The following is a 20,605-nucleotide window of genomic DNA, read 5'->3' as shown; positions in this document are numbered from 1 at the left end:
AGATGAATCACTTGAACCCAAGAGGTGGAGGTTGCAGTGAGCTGAGACCATGCCATTGCACTCCAGCCTTGGGGACAGAGCAAGACTCTGTCTCAAAAAAAAAAAAAAAAAAAAAAAGAAAGAAAGAAAGAAAGAAGAAAGAAGAAGAAGAATTGGATTAAAGCCAAAATAATAAATCTAGAATAAAATGGAAATTTCTATGTTTAGAAGTTCTATGTGATTATCCAGCATATGATTAGGTAGATTAAAAAAATTTTTTTAAAGAATAACTATTTACTAAATGCCACCAAGAGAACTGGGTATCAGGGTGAAGAAAGAGCACTTTAAATCTGTGTTTTATAAGATATATCAAATAAATTTCACAGGCATTAAAGCAATGAATATTTACAAGAAACATACACATAGCTAAAGAACTAAAAGAAACTAATATGTTTCACTCTATTGCAAATGAGAGATTAAATGAAAAAATAGCCTTGAAAGGACAAGATAAGCAAATTAAAAGATTTTTTTTGAAAAGAGGTTTAACAACAAAATCTAATAAATTCCAAAAGAAAAATGACTGAAAAAGAAAAAAATATATAACAATCATCATTCCTCAATGTAATCCATAACATAATCAATTCAAAGTAAGTGACATACAAAGATCCTCATGGTAAGTAGAATATGTAATTAAAATTTGACATAGAAATTTCAGATAATAAATCATTACATGTGAAAAACTGAAGAAATGAAACATAACAACTTGAAGACATCATTATATGTGTGTAAAATGAGCAAAAAATTAAATAGAACCAAAGTGGCTATCGAAAAAACAGAATGCCTGCAAATTGCTGGGGGTATTATAAATTAGCTCACCTTTGGTAATAGAAATTTGGGAAAAGCTACAACACTTCATATACTGTGACTGAGTAAGTTTGCTCTGAGGAATAGCCAAAGAAAATCACCAAACTGGGTACAATTTATCTGTACAAATTTGTCCTGGGAAAAGTGAAAATTAAGAAATGTCCAGAGAAACAGGAGTGTGTACAAAGCTACTGAACTCTGGATCCAATTGAAAATAATAAGTAATCCAAGCACTTTGGAGGCCAAGGCAGGCGGATCACCTGAGGTTGGGAGTTCAAGACCAGCCTGACCAACATGGTGAAACCCCGTCTTTAAAAAAAAAAAAAAAAGAAAGAAAAGAAAAGAAAGAAAAGAAAATAATAAGTATAAGCATAATTATGAAACACATAACTCTTGGAAATGTTTAAATGATATAATATAAAGTTTTTAAAAAGCAAGATACAAAAGAGTGTATGTATACATATAGCTATTACAAATAAGTAAAGTTTAAAAAAATGTAGAGGGATATAAACAAATAAAATCTATGGATTAATTTTTCTAGTATGTTAATTAAAAATTATAATTTTTAAACAAAAGCAAAGGTATATTACCTTCAGTTTAAAAACTGAAGAAACCAACTCCATGAAATTAAAGTAAAAATATGAAAAAAAAAGTTACTTGGAAAATACAGAAAATATTTATCAAGTAAAGGGAAAATACAAATAAGGAGTTTGGCTAAGAAACTAAGCCAGAGTCGGCTGGGTGCAGTGGCTCACGCCTGTAATCCCAGCACTTCGGGAGCCTCAGGTGGGTAGATCATGAGGTCAGGAGATTGAGAACACCCTGGCCAACATAGTGAAACCCCGTCTCTACTAAAAATACAAAAATTAGCCGGGTGTGGTGGCACACGCCTGTAATCCCAGCTACTCGAAGACTGAGGCAGGAGAATCGTTTGAACCAGGGAGTCGTAGGTTGCAGTGAGCCGAGATCGTGCCACTGCACTCCAGCCTGGTGACAGGGGGAGACTCCATCTCAAAAAAAAAAAAAAAAAGAAACTAAGCCAGAGTCAAGAGCTCCATTCCAGGGCTACGTAAATATGGTTAAAAAGCTAGTTTAGAACTGAAAGACACACTAAATTCCAAGGAGTGAAGTCTTAATCTGTCTTAAGACTCGTTTTAGAGACATGAAAATTTCAAGTGGCTAAGTGATATCTTTCTTTTTCAGCATTAGGGACAATTTCAAACATGCAAAAGTATAGGGAAAATAATATCATAAACCTCATGTTACTATCACTTAGCTTCAATAAACTATCAAAAACTGGTGAATGTTTCCCTCACTACCACTGGAATTTTAAAAGTAAATCCCAATGTTAGGGCGTTGGTGCCCCAGCAATCTCCAAATTATTTTTATAGTCTCATTATGAAGTTTCTGGATTTAAAAATACTTTGTTTTAAACAACTGTACCCATTAGTCTTTCTTAGGCTCTAACTCTCTATCCTAGGCCAATGATAGCCCCTTATTCTTGCTTCTTTGTCCATCCTTATATGACCCTAGTGGTCTTTGATAGGTTCTTAATTTTTGATATCATATGATGCTATAGTGCAGTGCTTTTCAAAATGTGGTCTCTGGTCCAGGAATGTTATCATCACCTAGGAACTTGTTAGAAATTTTTGATATCATATGATGCTATAGTGCAGTGCTTTTCAAAATGTGGTCTCTGGTCCAGGAATGTTATCATCACCTAGGAACTTGTTAGAAATGCAAATTCTTGGGGCTTTCCCCAAACTTACTGAATCAAAACCTCTAGGGACAGGAGACAGCAATCTATTTTTCTAATAGCCCTCCATGTAACTCCAATGCACCCAAGTTTGAGAACCACTAATTTAGGTTTACCTTGTACATTTCTCGCTCCAAACCTGGAATGAGTCATTTCTCCAAGAATTTCTAACTTCTTTTATTTCTATTTAATTTATTTTAAAGACAGGGTCTTGCCCTGTCACATATGGAATATGTGACATAATCACATACTCCTGGAGTACAGTGGCATAATCATAGCTCACTGCAACCCTGACTCCAGGGCTACAGTATTTCTCCAACCTCAGCCTCTAAAGTAGCTGGAACCATCCTGTCAGGCTAATTTCTTAAATCTTTTTTAGAGGCAGGGTTTCACTATGTTGTCTAGGTTGGTCTTGAACTCCTGGTCTCAAGTGATCTTCCACCTCACCTCCCGAGTCACTAGGATTAGTATGAGCCACAATGCCTGGCTATATTTCTTAATTATGTTGTTATAAATGACAACCCAGTGGTGGCGAGTATCCCTAATACCCAGATTGTGATCTTTATGATTCATGGGGCCAGGCACAGTGGCTCATACCTATAATCCTAGCACTGTGGGAAGCTGACGCAGGAGGATTATGTGAGGCCAGGAGTTCGAGACCAACCTAAGGCAACATAGTAAGACCTCATCTCTACAAAAAAATCTAAAGATTTACAAGCCTGAAGTCCCAGTTACTTGGGAGGCTGAGGTAGGAGGATCACACCACTGCACTCCAGCCTTGGTGACAGAGTGAGACTGTCTCTAAAGTAAGTAAGTAGTAAGCAAATAAATAAATAAATACATAAATAAAAAGAAATATACTCAAGTAACTGAGTAGTTAGTAAAAGAACTGGTATCAGATCCTAAGTATCCTAACTTGTAGTCCAGTGCTCTTTTCACTGTATTTGAATGAATTACATCTCTGTGTAACTTGCACATGGACATCAGCTATCTTTTTCATAACTTTGGTATCTATCATTTAGCTAGACACCTTGGAGAAGTCAGTCATTCACTCTAAATTAGTTTTCCCTATATGTAAAATATAAATAAATAATATAATCTATCTTATCGATCTTTTAGTTTACATAAACAGGAAATAGGAGATTACATATGAAAGCACATTAACAACTGACAGAGGATTAGAAGAGTATCTTTGGTTTATAAAGACAGACGGCTAAGAGAAAACATATTAAATGGCAGCCAGGAGAAGAGAAGACAAATGAAACAGTTAAAGTGCTAACATAAAGACGGGCTTGCCTTATCACAAAATAAATATTTTCTATAATTAAAAAACAATGTGGCCATAGTTCAAGAAGAGATGTTAAATTGAAATCTTAGACTAATCATCAATTTCATAAAATACAAAGACATCAATTAAAGTTTGTGAGCAACGAAATAATTTCCTATAAACATTCTAGGGAAGTTAGCAATAAAGAAAAAATATCCTCACCATACAAATACCATAGAATGAATTAAATTAAAAAGTAAAGGTAAAAATATGAAAGCACAGAACAACTTAAAAGTATTTATGTGTAAATTTACACTCTCAAAATGGGGATAAACTAAGCAAAAAATCCATGGGAGGAAAAGCTAACATGGAAGAGAGATTTAAACTATATTTAAAAACAAAAGAAAATTCAAGACATGAAAAAACAATGTCACTGGTAATCAGAGAAACATAAATTAACACAAAATGAAATATTTTCCACTCATCAGATTTGTATTTTGTTAAAAAAAAAAAAAAGGAGGAAGAACAGAAAGATGAGAACATTACCAATATTAACTGCTATTAGCAAGGATGAGGAAAACTTGGTATGCTGCTTTTTACACGATTTGATGCATTTGAGTAAATTTATACTTTTTCTATAATCAGTAAAAGTTACATAAAAGAGAGATAAGAAAAAGAAGTAAAAAGTAGAGCCTTCTTCATGTTTTAAATGAATTTGCTGTAAGGCCTCAAAATGACTTCTAGACAGTAACTCCTCCAAATCTGTCTAGTAAAGATTCTAATTGCGGCATACACATGGTATCAGACCCAATTAGAAATTGTTAACTAGAGAAAAATAATCTGTCAGTGGCTTAGCAGTCTTAGCAAGAGTTTCAGAGACTCCAGCATGTTTTTGGTATTCTTCCCTATAATCTAAACCTTCATTCTCAAGTATTATCATCAAGACAAAGAGGATAGTCTACAGATTCAGAAAGTCCCAGTTAAAATCATGGCTGAGCTACTTAGAAGTCATTTGTAAATATGTAAGTAATGCAATGTCTCTGAATTTATTTCCTCAGGAGCAAAATGTACACAATACCACCTGCTCCATTTGAATTACTGTGCAGGTTAGAACAAAATGAATGACAAGAGCCTAGTTTCAAATACTGAGAACCTAACTGGCACTTATAATATGGTAGCTGCTACTGCTGCTATTGAGCCTCATTTAATTAATGTGTGAATAATTGGGTTTACATATCAATTATCACTCCACTGAAGTGAAAAAATATAGTTTATAAGTTACATCCTGTATGACTGTAAAATATTCTTGCTAAATTGAATATTTTAAAAAAGGAAAGGAAAGAAAGATAGAGGGAGGTTAGAGAGGTAGAAGGAAAAGAGAAAGGAAGAATAGAAAAAAGGAAAAAAGACACAAACTAAGATTAGCAATCCATTTTAATGAATGGAACTGGCCGAGAGTTATACTGACAACCCTGAAGCCTAATATAACCCACTCATTAAACTGTCATTGAACTTACCAATTACGTGTGATCAACTTGAAGCAAGATGAACTTTCTCCTATGCTGAGGTGTCCTCATAAAGCTGTGGAATAAAACTTGCATTTTCTATTTAAAGCCATTCCTTCATTGCTAAACAGTTGGTCTGAGAGGAAGGCAGCAAGCAGGGTTAGAGGAAAAAGAGGAGGATAAAGATGAAGAGGAAAACAACATGCGATTACGGATCACATCTCTTCACCCGATCCTTTCAGATTCTCCTCATGTTCTAACCTGTAGCTGCTGAGAGCTGTCGTTGAGATTGTCCTCCCGTCGTCGAGCCTCCTCTAGCATTTGTGCACTCTTCTTTTTTTCCACCTGTTCCTTATGCTTCAGATTTGCTACCTTCTTATTCTGGTCTTTCACTTGCCTAATGACAGAAGGAGAAAGATGAAGCTTTGTATATGTATTTAGAGACTTACACCAGTGACAATAAGGAATCATTGAAAACCAACAAATAAATATATGCTGCAAATTTTCTCAATAATTCCAAATTATTTTCCATCAATGGTAGCACATTTGTTCACAAAAATGTTTTCCCCTAAAGAATATGTATTTCAGCATGTACTCTATAAAGAACAATGAAATCATAAAACAAAAGAAAGCCATGGGATAATTTGAAATGACTAAAAAGAAACTGAATCAGAGACTTTGGAAATATGGAAGCAGTCTCCTGACGTCAATGTGCTGAAATATTAGAATGGCTGATAGAAAAAGAAAGTTTTGTACAACAACTCTAATTTTACCATTATTAAATATTTCAAACATTCAACACAAATGTAGATGTATATAAAATAATGATATAAAAATCTAGAAACCTAGCTTAAGAAATGGAACGTTGTATTTACTTCTGAAGCTCCCTATTGTGTCTCTCTCTACTATTGGTCTATCCTCCATTAATAAGAACAACCTATATCTCAAAATTTGTGTTTAAACCCCTGTTGCTTTTATTATTGTTTTGCTACATATATATATGTGTGTGTGTATGCGTGTGTGTGTGTATATATATACTGTTCATTTATAGTTCATATGTTTTTGAGCTTTATAAAGTTTACTGATGATTACTCCTTTAGTACAGAATGATATTCAATATTACTTCTTTTCAATATGTTTCGAGACTTAGACCATTCAAAGTGTAATGTATCTTTTAATCCTCTCCACTTTCACTGAAGTAAGAAATAACATATGGCAATTATTTTAATCTACTCCCCAGAAGATGACAATTGGGTTGTCAACATTTTCTTGCTATTTTAAGTAACACTGCTAGGTACACTCTGATATACCTGTGAAAGAACATCTCCAATGTGTGGGCCTAGGGACTAAATTGCTAGGACATACAGCAGTTACACCTTATTTTATTTTCCAAATAAGCTATATTAATTTATACTCTTGCCAGCAGTGCATACAGTGCCCATTATACCTCTTCACATCCACTAATGCATGGTACTGACTTTCTAAATGTTTCCAATCTCGCAGAAAAAAAAACCAGTATCTCATCATAGTTTTTAAATGCATGTTTCTAACCACCTAGGCTGAATATCTTTTTTTTTTTTTTTTTTTTTTTTTTTTGAGACAGAGTTTCGCTCTTGTTACCCAGGCTGGAGTGCAATGGCGCAATCTCCGCTCACTGCAGCCTCCGCCTCCTGGGTTCAGGCAATTCTCCTGCCTCAACTTCCCGAGTAGCTGGGATTACAGGCACGCACCACCATGCCCAGCTAATGTTTTGTATTTTTAGTAGAGACGGGGTTTCACCACGTTGACCAGGATGGTCTCGATCTCTTGACCTCGTGATCCACCCACCTCGGCCTCCCAAAGTGCTGGGATTACAGGCTTGAGCCACCGCACCCGGCTGAATATCTTATCTTACAGAATTTGGTCATTCCTGTTTCCACTTCTGTGAAATAGCTATTCATGTCTTTTGTCCATTTTTAGAATTAAGATATCTTTTTCTTAATGATTTATAGGTATTCTTTACATATTAAAGACAATGTTTCATCTATGTTATGTATTTTATTCTATTCTATGATTTCTTTACATCTTTTCATTTATAGAATTCCAAAAAAATTTTTTTTCGAGACGGAGTCTCACTCAATCGTCAAGGCTAGTGTGCAGTGGCACAATCTCAGCTCACTGCAGGTTTGACCTCCCAGGCTCAAGATTTCTCCCACCTCAGCCTCCTAAGCAGCTGAAATTACGGGCAGCTGCCACCACATCCAGCTAATTTTTAGTATTTTGAATAGAGATGAGGTTTCACTATGTCACCTATGCTGGTGTTGAACTCCTGGACTCAAGCAATCCACTGGCCTCTGTCTCCCAGTATTGGGATTACAGGCATGTGCCACCATGTTCAGCCTAAAATTTTTAATTGTCTCAAATGTATCAGTCTTCTCCTTTATAATGTACAATTCTGTGACATTTCTACAAAATCTTGTCCATCCCAAGTTTATAAAAGATATTCCCCTAAAACTACATTAAACTTTGTCTTTTACATTGTAGTCATTAATCCATCTGAAACTGATGTGTGTATGTTATGAGTTAAGAATATACTTCCATTTTGGGAGTCTGGTATAAGACAAGAATAAAATTTCATTTTTTACATGTATTTATAATAAATTTTCCCAGGAATACTTACATGCATTGCCACTTCTGGCATGTGTACAAAGTTTCTATATACATGTGTACCTGTTTTGTGGCTATGTTTGTATATTTCTGTGCCAGATCTATACACCACCTTAATTACTATACATTTACAAGAAGTAACTAGTAAGGTAAGGCTTCCTACCTTTTTCTTCTTCAAAGCTGTCTTAGCTATTCTTGGCCCTTTACACTTCTCACAGAAATTTCAGAACTACCCCGTCAAGTTCCACCAAACCAACCAACCAACTACAGCAACAAAAAACCCAACAGCAGCCTCTGGGATTTTGATTCCAATTACATTGAAGCAATATAAGTTTGCGAAAAACTTCATGCTTTGGATCTGTCAATTCATTAATATATACTATAGACGCTCCTCAACTTACCATTGGGCTATATCCCAATAAACCCACCCTAAGTTGAAAATATCCTAAGTCCAAAATGCATTTAATACACCGAATCTGAAAGTATCAGTTGTTTGGCCTCCTAGTTGTGTGGCTAACTCGAATCTGTGGCTCACTGCCACTGTCCAGCATCACAAGACAGTATCATACTACACATAGGTAGTATAGGAAAATATCAAAACTCAAAGTATGGTTTTGCTAATATGTACCACTTTTGCACCAACGTTAAGATGAAAATTTGTAAGACAGTCTGTATTATCTATTTGTTTAGGTCTCCTTAAAAGGCTTCTAACAAAGCGTTATATTTTCCTCCTTAAAAGATGTGTATATATTTTATTCCTAAGCATATTACATGTTTTGCCATCATTTAAAATTCCAGACACCACATCATTACACCCTTACACATGCTTCCTTATGCATCTCCAAAAAAAGAGCATTTTTAACTATGTAAATTGTAACAAAATAAATAATTCCTCAATATATAGTCCATATTGAAATTTCCACATTCGTCTCAAAGTTTATTTTTACAGCTACTTTACTTGAATCAAAATTAAAAAAATGCCCACATATTTTGCTTATTTGTTAGATCTTTCAAAACCCTACTAATCTAGAGAAAAGTCTCTTACCTCCTCCAAAGTACCCTTTTTGAATGCCAGTGATTTTTTTTATTAAAGGAAATCAATTGTTACATACAATGACTCACACTCTAGACTGTATGTTTGCTTCTTCACGGTGAAATTCAACTTGTTTCTCTATATCTCTTGGTTTTTGTTTGTTTTGATACTGAATATTAGCTTTAAAGACTTGAATATATTCCATTTCCATTTTTAGGTAAAAATAATAAATAATGGTGTTGTGTAACTGACACTGCCTCAAATCTGAGAGCATATAATGTCTGATTTTCCTCACTTTTTTTTTGTTGTTGTTGTTGAGACAGGGTTTCGCTCTGTTGCCCAGGCTGAAGTGTAGTAGTGCAATGTCAGCTCACTGCAACCTGCACCTACCAGGCTAAAGCCATGCCGATCCCTCAGCCTCCCAAGTACCTGGGATTACAGCCATGCAACACCAAGCCTGGCTAATTTTTGTATTTTTAGTAGAGAAGGGGTTTTGCCATGTGGGCCAGGCTGGTCTCAAACTCCTGGCCTCAAGTGATCTGCCTGCCTCAGCCTCCCAAAGTGCTGGGATTACAGGCGTGAGCCACCGTGACTGGTCCTTGGTTTTCTCACTCTTAGCAAAGCTAAGATTAACCAGTGCTTTAAGACAGTGACAGCGTGGTCTCTTCTGTGTGTAGAAGTCACCTTTTATCAACCTTTCACCTAGTGACTCCATGCACTAATGAACTTCTCCTGAATAAATTATTTTAATAACTTTTTAAAATTACATTTTCTAGTGGCTTTTTGCTGGCATATAAACAGGAACATGATTCCTGTATATGGGTATTATATCTGGAAAACCTGTTAAATGCTCTTCCTAATTCAAATTATTTTCCTATAGATTCTTTTTGGTTTTCTATGTATACAATTATATAATACATCACTGAAGTAAACCAATAAAGCTCTTATGACTGATCCCAAAGGAATGGAGATCCATGAAATGACTGATAGAATTAAAGATAATCATTCTAAAGAAGCTCAATGAGATTCAAGAGAACCCAGAAACAAAAATCAGGAAACTCAACACAAAATAGGACAACAATACATGAACAAAACAAATAGTTCAATAAAGGAATAGAAACTCTAAAGAACCAAACAGAAATCCTGCAACTGAAGAATACACTGATAACTGAAGAAAAAAAAATTAATAGATTCAATAGGAAACTAGGCTATGCAGAAGAAAGCATGAGTGAACTCAAACACATTATTTAAACCTATCCAGTTAGAGAAACAAAAAAGAAAAATGAATTAAAAAGTGACAAAAGCATACAGAGACTATGATCAAATAAATGAATGAACATGTGCATTATCAAGGTCCCAAAAGGGAATAGAAGAAATATCTAGCTTACTTAAATGAATGTTGCCTGAGAATTTCTCAAATCTTGAAAGAAATATGGACATCTAGATTAATGAAGCTCAAAAGCTCAAGTTAAAGATTACACTGAAACACATTATAAGTGAATGCTGAAAAATCAAAGGCAAAGAGGAAATTTTGAAAGCAGCAGAAGAAAAGCAACCTATATAATACAAGAAAACCCCCAATGAACACACATACCACCATTACCAGCACCAATAAAGCAATCAGTGGATTTCTCAGCAGAAACCTTGCAGAACAGGAGGGAATGAGATGATACAGTCAAAGTGCTAAAAGATAAAAAATTGCCAGCCAAGAATATTATACATAAGAAAGTTGCCCTTCAGAAATAAAGAAGAGATAAAGACATTTTTAGGCAAACAAAAGCTAAGGGAGTTCATTGCACTAGACCTGCCTTATAAGAAATGTTAAAGGGAGTTCCCTGAGTTGAAACTAAAGGACACTAAATGAAAACACGAAAACAAAGCTGGGCACAGTGGCTCACGCATGTAATCCCAGGACTTTGGGAGGCTGAGACGGGTGGATCACGAGGTCAGGAGTTCGAGGCCAGCCTGACCAACATGGTGAAACTCCATCTCTATTTAAAAAATAAAAATAAAAACAAACAAACAAAAACACGAAAACACATTAAAGTATAAAACTCACTGGCAAAAATAAATATACAGTCAAATTGAGAATACTGTAATGCTGGTACATAAATCAATTTTAACCAGTATAAAAGTTAAAAGACAAAAATATAAAAGGAACTATAGCTACAACTGTTAATAAGTACACAAATATAAAAAGATGTAAAGTGTGACATCGGTAGCATAAACTGTGAAGGAGGGAGAAGTAAAATTGTAGAATTTTTGCAGGTAATTAAAGTTTAGTTATTATAACCTTAAAACAGCCTGTTGTGTTTTATGTAACCTTCATGGTAACCATAAAGAAAACTAACCTCCAGTAATATATAAAAGACAGAAAGAAATTAAGCATACCACACACACACAAAAAAAATCATCAAATCACAGAGGAAGGCAGCAAGAGAGAAAGGAACAAAGGATCTAAAAAACAGCCAGAGAACAACAAAATGGCCTTACCTGTCAATAATTACTTTAAATGAATTAAATTCTCCAGTTAAAAGATACAGAGTGTTTAACAGGTTTTTTTTAAAGTATCCAACAATATGACGCCTAAAAGAGACTCACTTTTGTCATAAGGATACACACAGGCTGAAAATAAAAGGATAAAAAAAAGAGATTCCACGGAAATGGTAACCAAAAAAGGATAAAAGTGGCCTTACTTAACGTCAGGTACAATAGACTTTCAGTCACCATCAGTCACAACAGACAAAGAAGGTTATTATACAACAATAAATGAGTCAATTCATCAAGAGAATATTACAGTTGTAAATGTATTAATACATACGCATCCAACCTTAGAGCACCTAAATATATAAAACAAATACAGAACTGAAGGGAGAAACAGACAGCAATACAATAATATCAGAGGACTTTACTACCCTACTTTTAATAATGGATATGTCACTCAGTCTATCAATAAGAAAACATCAGACCTGAATAAGCGTATAGAGCAAATAACAGACTATATGGAACATTCATCCAACAGCAGCAGAAAACATAGCCTTCTCAAGTACACACAGAGCATTCCCCAGAATATATCATATGTTAGGCCACAAAGTGTTAAATCTGACTATGATAAAATCATATCAAGTATGTTTTCCAACTACAATGGTATAAAATTAGAAATCAACAACAGGAGAGAAATTATAAAATTCACAAATATATGGAAAGTAAACAAGATACTCTTAACAAAACTATTGGGTCAAAGAAGAAATCAAAAGAAAAGTCAAAAAGTCAGGCCAGGCACAGTAGCTCATGCCTATAATCCCAGCACTTTGGGAGGCCGAGGTAGGCAGGCCACTTGAGGTCAGGAGTTTGAGATCAGCCTGACCAACATGGTGAAACCCCATCTCTACTAAAAATACAAAAATTAGCCAAGTGTGGTGGCACATGCCTGTAGTCCCAGCTACTCCAGAGGCTGAAGCAGAATTGCTTGAACCCAGGAGGCAAAGGTTGTAGGGAGCCAAGATCGTGCCATTGCACTCTAGCCTGGGTGACAGAGCAAGACTCCAACTTAAAAAAGAAAGAAAGAGAGACAGAGTCAAAAAGTATCTTCAGGCAAATAAAATGGAAACACAACATTGCAAAACCTATAAAATAGAGCAAAGAAGTTCAAAGAGACAAGTTTACGGCAATAAACTTGAAGGAATAAAAAGATCTCAAAGAACTTAACTTTATACCTCAAGACAATAGAAAAAAAAAAAAAAAACTAAGCCCAAAGTTAGCTAAAGTAAGGAAATGATAAAGAGAATAAATGAAAGAGACTAGAAAGATATTTTTTTAAAATCAACATAATAGTTGTTTGTCAAAAGATAATCAAAATTGACAAGCTTCCAGCTAGAATAACTGAGAAAGAGAATTCAAATAAATAAAATCAGACATGAAAGAGAAGCCATTACAACTGATAAACAGGAATACAAAGAGAATATTATGAAAAATAATACACTAACGACTTGGATAACCTACAAGGAATGGATGTATTTCTAGAAACATATATCCTAACAAGACTGAATGATTTAAAAAAAAAAAATGAAGACCTTTTTTTAAAAGAGATTAGTTCTTGCTCTGTTGTCCAGGCTGGAGCACAGTGGCACCATCATAGTTCATCAAAATTCTGGGGTCAAGGGATCCTCTCGCCTCAGCCTCCCAAGTTGCTACAACTACAGGCATACACCACTGCAACTAGTTATTTTTTAATTTTTTGTAGAGACATGGTCTTGCTGTGTTGCCCAGTCTGGTCTCCAACTCCTGGCCTCAAGTGATCCTCCTGCCTCAGCCTCCCAAAGTGCTGGGATTACAGGTACAACCCACTGTACCTGGACAAGTGAAGAAATATTAATAGCTGAACAGACCAATAACAAGTAAGAAGACTACAGCAGTAGTTAAAACCTCCCAACAAAGAAAAACTGAGGACCAGATGGCTTCACAGGTGAATTCCACCAAACGTTTAAGGACAAACTAGTATCAGCTCTTCTCAAATTCAACCAAATAATTAAAGAGGCAAAAACACTTCCAAACTCATTTTAAAAGGCCAGTATTGATCTTATACCAAGACCAGATAAGGATACTATAAGAAAAGAATATTACAGTCCAATATTCCTAATGAAACTAGATGCAAAAGTTTTAACAAAATACTAGGAAACTGAATTCAACAGCACATTAAAAGGATCATTCACTATAATCAAGTGGAATTTGCAAGAATAGTTCAAAATATACAAATTAATAAATGTCATATATCACACTAACAGCATGAAAGATAAAAACCACACAATCATCTGAAAAAGTATTTGACAAAATTAAATATCCTTTCAAAAATTAGGTAAAGAATGAATGTACCTTAACACAATAAAGGCCATATATGATTAGCCCACAGCTGATATACATACTGGTGAAAAGTTCAAAGCTCTTCCCCTAAGATCAGGAACAAGAAAACGGAGCCCCACTCTCGCCACCTCTCTTCAACAGAATATTGGAAGTCCTAGACTATTAGGCAAGAAAAAGAACTAAATGGCACACAAATTGGAACATAAAAAGATAAATTATCTCTATCTGCAGATGACATGACCTCATACACAGAAAACCCTAAAGCCTACACAAAAAATTATCAAACCATTATAATAAATTCAGTAAAGCTGCAGAATATAAAATATACAAAAATTAGTTGTTTTTAAACACTAACAATGAACTATCTAAAAAAGAAATTAAAAAAATATTATTTACAATAGCATCAAGAAGTTCATAGGAATAAACTTAATCTTAAGTGGCTGAAAGATTTGTACACTAAAAACTAGAAGACAAAGAAATTGAAAAAGATACACACAAATGGAAAGATAATCTATGTTCATGAATTGAAGCAATTAATGTTGTTAAAATGTCCATAGTACTCAAAGCAATCTACAGATTCAATGCAGTCTCTATCAAAATAAAAATGGCACTGTTTCACAAAAATAGAAAGAATAATTCTAAACTTCGTATGGAACCATAATAGACCCTGAATAGCCAATCATGAGTAAGAAGAACAAAGCTGGAGTCATCACACTTCCTGATTTCAAACTATATTACAAATCTATAGTAATCAAAACAAACACTATGGTATTAGCATAAAAACAGACATCTATACCAATGGAATGGAATAGAAAGCCCAGAAATAAATTCATGCATTTACAGTTAATTGATCTTTGATAGAGATACCAAGAACACACATTGGGTAAAGTATGATCTCTTCAATAAAGTGTTGGGGAAACTGGATATCTACATTCAGGAGAATGAAATTGGACTTTTATTCCTAACCATATACAGAAACTGACTCAAAACTGATTAGACTTAAACATAAGACCTCAAACTATAAAACTAGTAGAAGAAAACATAGGAGAAAGAAAGCTTCCTGATGTTTACAATGATTTTTTGAACACCATCCCAAAAGCACAGGCAACAAAAGCAAGAATAGTCAAATGAGACTGCATCAAACTAAAACGCTCTGCACAGCAATGCAGACAATCAACAGAGTAAAGAAACAACTTACAGAATGGTAAAATATGCTTGAAAATCTATGTGATAAGGAGTTAATATTCAAAACATCTACATAACTCAATAGCAAGAAAACAAATAACCTCATTTTAAATTGGGCAAAGAATCTGAATAAACATTTCTCAAAAGAAGACTTTCAATGGCCAAAGGGCCACCGAGTATATGGAAAAATGCTCAACAGACCAAAGGATAGCTAAATATGAAAATGCGCTCAACATCACAGGAAGATGCAAATCAAAACCACAATGAGATATCACCTCATACCAGTTAGAATGGATACTATGAAAAAGACAAAAGATAACAAGTATTGGCAAGGATGTAGAGAAAAGAGAATCCTGGTACACTGTTGGTAGGAATGTAAATTGGTACAGCCATTATGGAAAACAGCAAGAAGTTTCCTCTATCAACATTAGAAACAGAACTACCATATGACTCAGCAATGCCACTTCTGATACATATCAAAAAACAACTGAAATCAGGATCTCAAAAAAGGTATCTGCACTCTCATGATCACTGCAATATTAGTCACAATAGCCAAAATGTGAAAACAAGTAAGTGTGCATCAGACGAATGGATAAAGAAAATGTGGCATATAGAATCAAATGGAATATTTATCAGCCATAAAACAAACAAAAAAGGCCAGGCACAGTGGCTCATGCCTGTAATCCCACCACTTTGGGAGGCCGAGGCAGGTGGATTACTTGAGGCAAGGAGTTTGAGACCAGCCTGGCCAACATGGCAAAATTCCATCTCTACTAAAAATTTAAAAATTAGCTAAACTTGGTGGCGCACGCCTGTAATCCCAGCTACTCAAGAGGCTGAGGCAAAAAAAATTGCTTCAGCCCAGGAGGTGGAGGTTGCAGTGAGCTCAGACTGCTTTGGTGCACTCCAGCCTGGGTGACAGAGTGAGACTCTGTTTCGAGAGAACAACAAAAGGGAAATACTGTCACTGTCACATGAATGAATCCAAAAACGTCAAACTCACAGAACTCACAGAGTAGAATGGTGGTTTCCAGGGGATTGGGCAAGGGGGAGATCATGAAAGATGTTTGTTAAAGGACACAAACCTTCAGTTATATAAGTTCTGAAGATTCAATGTACACTGTGGTGACTATAATTAATAACACTGTACGGTACACTTGAAATTTGCTAAGAGCAGATCTTAAGGGTTCTAACCACACACAAAATAACTAGTAAGTATGTGAGGTGACGGATATGTTAATTAGCTTGACTGTGGTAATCCTTCACAAAGTATACATAATGTATCAAATCATGTTGTACACCTTACTTAAATGCACACTATTTTATCAATTTATACAATAAGGCTAGGGAAAATTATTCAAGATAAAATCGTGAATTAATGACATAGATGGTAAGATCAAAATTCATTCTCCATTGAAAATGTATACTAAGAAGTTACATTTCAGATCTTCACTTTTGGCCATCTTCAATATCTACAGAAGAATTCAGCCACAGACAATATAATAAAATCTGTTATCACCAAAGGAAGTAAAAAGAGAAATAATGTTTACATTCATTCTCCTTACTCTGTAAGGAGAATGAATTTTTTATTTCTCATTTTAACAATCTGATATCAATCATATTAACTAATGGATAAAGCAGACTGGCTCTTGGCATTAGAAAAGAAAAAGAAATGGAGCAAAATTCTGTTTTTATGAATCAAATTGCTTTTTCTCAAAATTAAGTTCCTCATAGCATTCACTTACTGGATGCAAAAATTTTGCTCTAAGAGAGAGAAAAAAAATTAAATGGTGTAGAAATTCCTTTCATCTTGCATTTCTGAATTATTCCAGATGGTGCTGGCAACCATTAATGCCTATAGCAGTAGCCTGGTTATTTGGGGCATTATGACACATGGAACAAAGAACTGAATTAAAACTACTAGACTATGTTTTGATTAGAAGGCAGATATTTAATCCAATCAAACAATCAAAGCCAATTTCATTCCTCAGCACTTCTTATCACAATTATATCAGAGTAATTTTAAAAATCCTACTTTACCTACAAATCATAAAACTAAGTTACGGTGTTTTTAGCTGCGTTTCACAAAAACAAACTCAAGAAATTCATTGCCCTCATCCTACCCAACCACCCCGTGTGTGTGTGTGTATGTGTGTGTGTGTGTATGTGTATGTGTATGTGTGTGTGCGCGCGCGCGCGTGTGTGCATGTGTGTGTTTTGTTTTTTAAGAGACACAGCCTCACTTTGTGTCCTGGCTGTAGTATAGTAGCGTGATCACAGCTCACTACAACCTTGAACGCCTAGGCTCAAGTGATCCTTCTGCCTCAGCCTTCCAAGTAGCTGGGACTATAGGCACACACCACCAGGCCCAGTTAATTTTTTAATTTTTGTAGAGACACCACCTTGCTATGTTGCCCAGGCTGGTCTTAAACTCCTGGCCCCAACTGATCCTCTCATCTTAAGAGTCCTGAGTTGCTGAGATTACAGGTGTGAGCATTCCACCTGGCTCATAGGCACACTAATGACTACCTCTATCAACCCCAAAAAGACACAATAAAATGCTAACTAAAGAATACAGAGTATGATCCCAAATGTATGCATATACACACATATAATGAAGAAAGAGTATTAAGATGGAAAAATTAAGCATTTTTTTTTCTTTTTTAATTCATTTCTTTTCTTTCTTTCTTTCTTTTTTTTTTTTTTAGACAGAGTTTCACCTAGGCTGGAGTGCAATGTCATGATCTTGGCTTACTGCAACCTCTGCCTCCTGAGTTTAAGCGATTCTCCTGCCTCAGCCTCTCGAGTAGCTGGGATTACAGGCACATACCACCATGCCTGGCTAATTTTGTACTTTTAGTAGAGATGGGGTTTCTCCATGTTGATCAGGCTGGTCTCAAACTCCTGACCTCAGATGATCCGCCCGCCTCAGCCTCCTCTCAAAGAGCTGGGATTACATGTATGAGCCACCATACCCAGTCTTTTCTCTTTTTTTTTAATTCCATTTTTTTTTTCTTTTCTTTTCTTTTTCTTTTTTAAAGACAAGGTCTCACTTACTCACCTAGGCTAGACTGCAGTGGCGCAATCATAGCTTACTTCCCAGGCTCAAGTGATCTTCCCATGTCAGCCTCCCAAGTAGCAGGGACTACAGGCACGCCACCAGGCCCAGCTAATTTTGTTATTGTTTATTTTTTGTAGAGACAAGGTCTTAATGTGTTGTTGAGGCTGGTGTCAAACTCTTGGGCTCAAGGAATCTTCCAGTTTCAGCCTCCCAAAGTGTTGGGATTACAGGCGTAAGCCACAGCGCCCAGCCTATTTTCTTTTTTATCTTTTTTTTATAGTTCCTAAATTTCTACTTTAGGCATAAAATATTTTAAAATTTTCTTTAAAAGTTGCTTTTGGCCAGGCGCGGTGGCTCAAGCCTGTAATCCCAGCACTTTGGGAGGCCGAGGTGGGTGGATCACGAGGTCAAGAGATCAAGACCATCCTGGTCAACATGGTGAAACCCCGTCTCTACTAAAAATACAAATAATTAGCTGGGCATGGTGGTGCATGCCTGTAATCCCAGCTACTCAGGAGGCTGAGGCAGGAGAATTGCCTGAACCCAGGAGGCAGAGGTTGCGGTGAGCCGAGATCGCGCCATTGCACTCCAGCCTGGGTAACATGAGTGAAACTCCGTCTCAAAAAAAAAAAAAAAAAAAAAGTTGCTTTTAAAAAGAGATATGGCTGTATCTCAAAATAGGTTCTTTGCTTATATCAGACTAGATAGAAAGTGGTACAGTATGGCACATTTTGTTTTGGTCCTTGATTCTTTTTTTGGTCTTTGATTTTTGTAATCCATGTTCTATTCATATTTTAAGTCTCCTATCTTTAGTTTTACCACTACTATTTCTACGTCTTCACTCTATAGGCTAACGGATGACCAAATATCAAGATTAAAAGGTTTTACCTATGATAGGCAACCAAGAAAAGTACAGAAAATTTTGAGAGGATTAAATCAATCTCCTTCCTACCCCCACCTTTCTTATGTGTGTGCGTCAGTGTGTCTGCATACATGTGTGTATATGCACAGGTGTTTATGAATGCATGTATAGTTCTGAATTCATGAATTAACTAGAAAAGATAAAGACACACAATGATTTTCTTGCCTCCCTATTATCCTTTCCAATATTGTTTCTCTGGGAAGAAATGTAAGAGGGAATATCATCTAAATATATATTAAAAGAGTAAAAGGAGGATATTCCTGAAATATGTATTTGGGAGAAAACATTCTGGGACGTAACAGTACCTGTGAAATGAGGAATTTCTTCTTTTTCCTTATAAGTAGACATCTATTTGATTTAAATCTAAATTCTCAAGAAAACCCAGATGTTAGTAAATTCATATTGTAAGGTGCCATAGATTTAATGGTTTAGTAGATTTGTTAAAACTCTCTCAACTGCTATTTTGCCTGACCTAATTTGAATTTAATTCAAAGTGTACATAGATGTTTTATCATTCTTCAAGCAGGAAGAGGATAAATTAGAGCAATTCATACATAAATTAATGCTTTGAAATTAGATTCACAATTACTAAGCGCCCAACTATTATAATAAGCAATGTAATGATGAATAAAACATTTAACTCTCTCCACTAGCACACAGATATAAGCAAACAAAAGTGTAAGAAGAGAGAAAAACAAAGATGGGAAAGAAAACAGTAGTTGAATTTTTATTGGTCTCTGCCACCATAAGTTTTACAAAATGTGGTCCACCATCTTGCTAAAGTGCGATCCATGAATTACATCATGTGTATCACCTTAGTGCTTAGTAGAAACACTGAATCTCAGGCTCATATCCGACCTATTAAATCAGAATCTGCACTTTAACAAGGTTCCCAGGGGATACGAATGCACATTAAATGTACAATGTTAAGAAACAACAGTCAACACAGACTATACCAGGCAGGCTCTGCGCTTATTTACTTTGTTATAGCCATCCTTAGACACTGTCTCTTAAAGTTCAAACTCAAATTTAGGTAAATCTATTAGATCATTACTATTATGGATGCTCCTAATGCCAATACCACTTTAACTGAATATATCTTATATATCTTATAACATGTTAACTTGCTCTCCATATTAGGGGAGATAAACCTGTCTTACTATACTTTATGAATATGCCTTTCTAGAAGTTAAGGTCCTCCTCTGATATATTTTCAAAAGTTACAATTCCTAGCACAGTTCCTTGTGGTTTATAGGTGCTCATTAAACATTTGTTGAACAAATGCATAAAAAGGAAACTAATCATGCCCTACTGACAAATCCACCCAAAACAAAACTCTGAAGGAAAATAGTTTATTTGAAGTTCTAAAACAATGGCAGCACTAAAATATAAATATCTCCCTTATACCTTAAACACCTAGCAAAATTAATTGGCAAAGGAATTATTGTTATCTGTCTTTAACTTATTCCTTCCTATTAAGAAACTTACAACATTTGTCAGAGACTACACTTCTATTGGCTGTTTTGC

General features: G+C 35.3%; 1 protein-coding gene across 16 annotated transcripts in view; it reads right to left on the bottom strand.

The window, feature by feature from the left end:
- Positions 1 to 20,605, bottom strand: part of ERC1 (ELKS/RAB6-interacting/CAST family member 1) — a 542,093-nt gene that overhangs the window by 264,891 nt on the left and 256,597 nt on the right. For all 16 annotated transcript variants that reach the window (XM_032254227.1, XM_032254224.1, XM_032254230.1 and 13 more), the window contains one exon: positions 5,633 to 5,768. In XM_032254227.1, coding sequence (XP_032110118.1) covers positions 5,633 to 5,768 — 136 coding nt within the window. The remainder of the gene's footprint in view (positions 1 to 5,632; positions 5,769 to 20,605) is intronic.

The sequence above is a fragment of the Sapajus apella genome, unplaced genomic scaffold, assembly GCF_009761245.1.
Source record: "Sapajus apella isolate SASKATOON/1434 unplaced genomic scaffold, GSC_monkey_1.0 scaffold86, whole genome shotgun sequence".
Lineage (NCBI taxonomy): Eukaryota > Metazoa > Chordata > Mammalia > Primates > Cebidae > Sapajus > Sapajus apella.
Note: the sequence above shows the minus strand (reverse complement) of the source record. Positions and strands in the feature narration are given on the sequence as shown.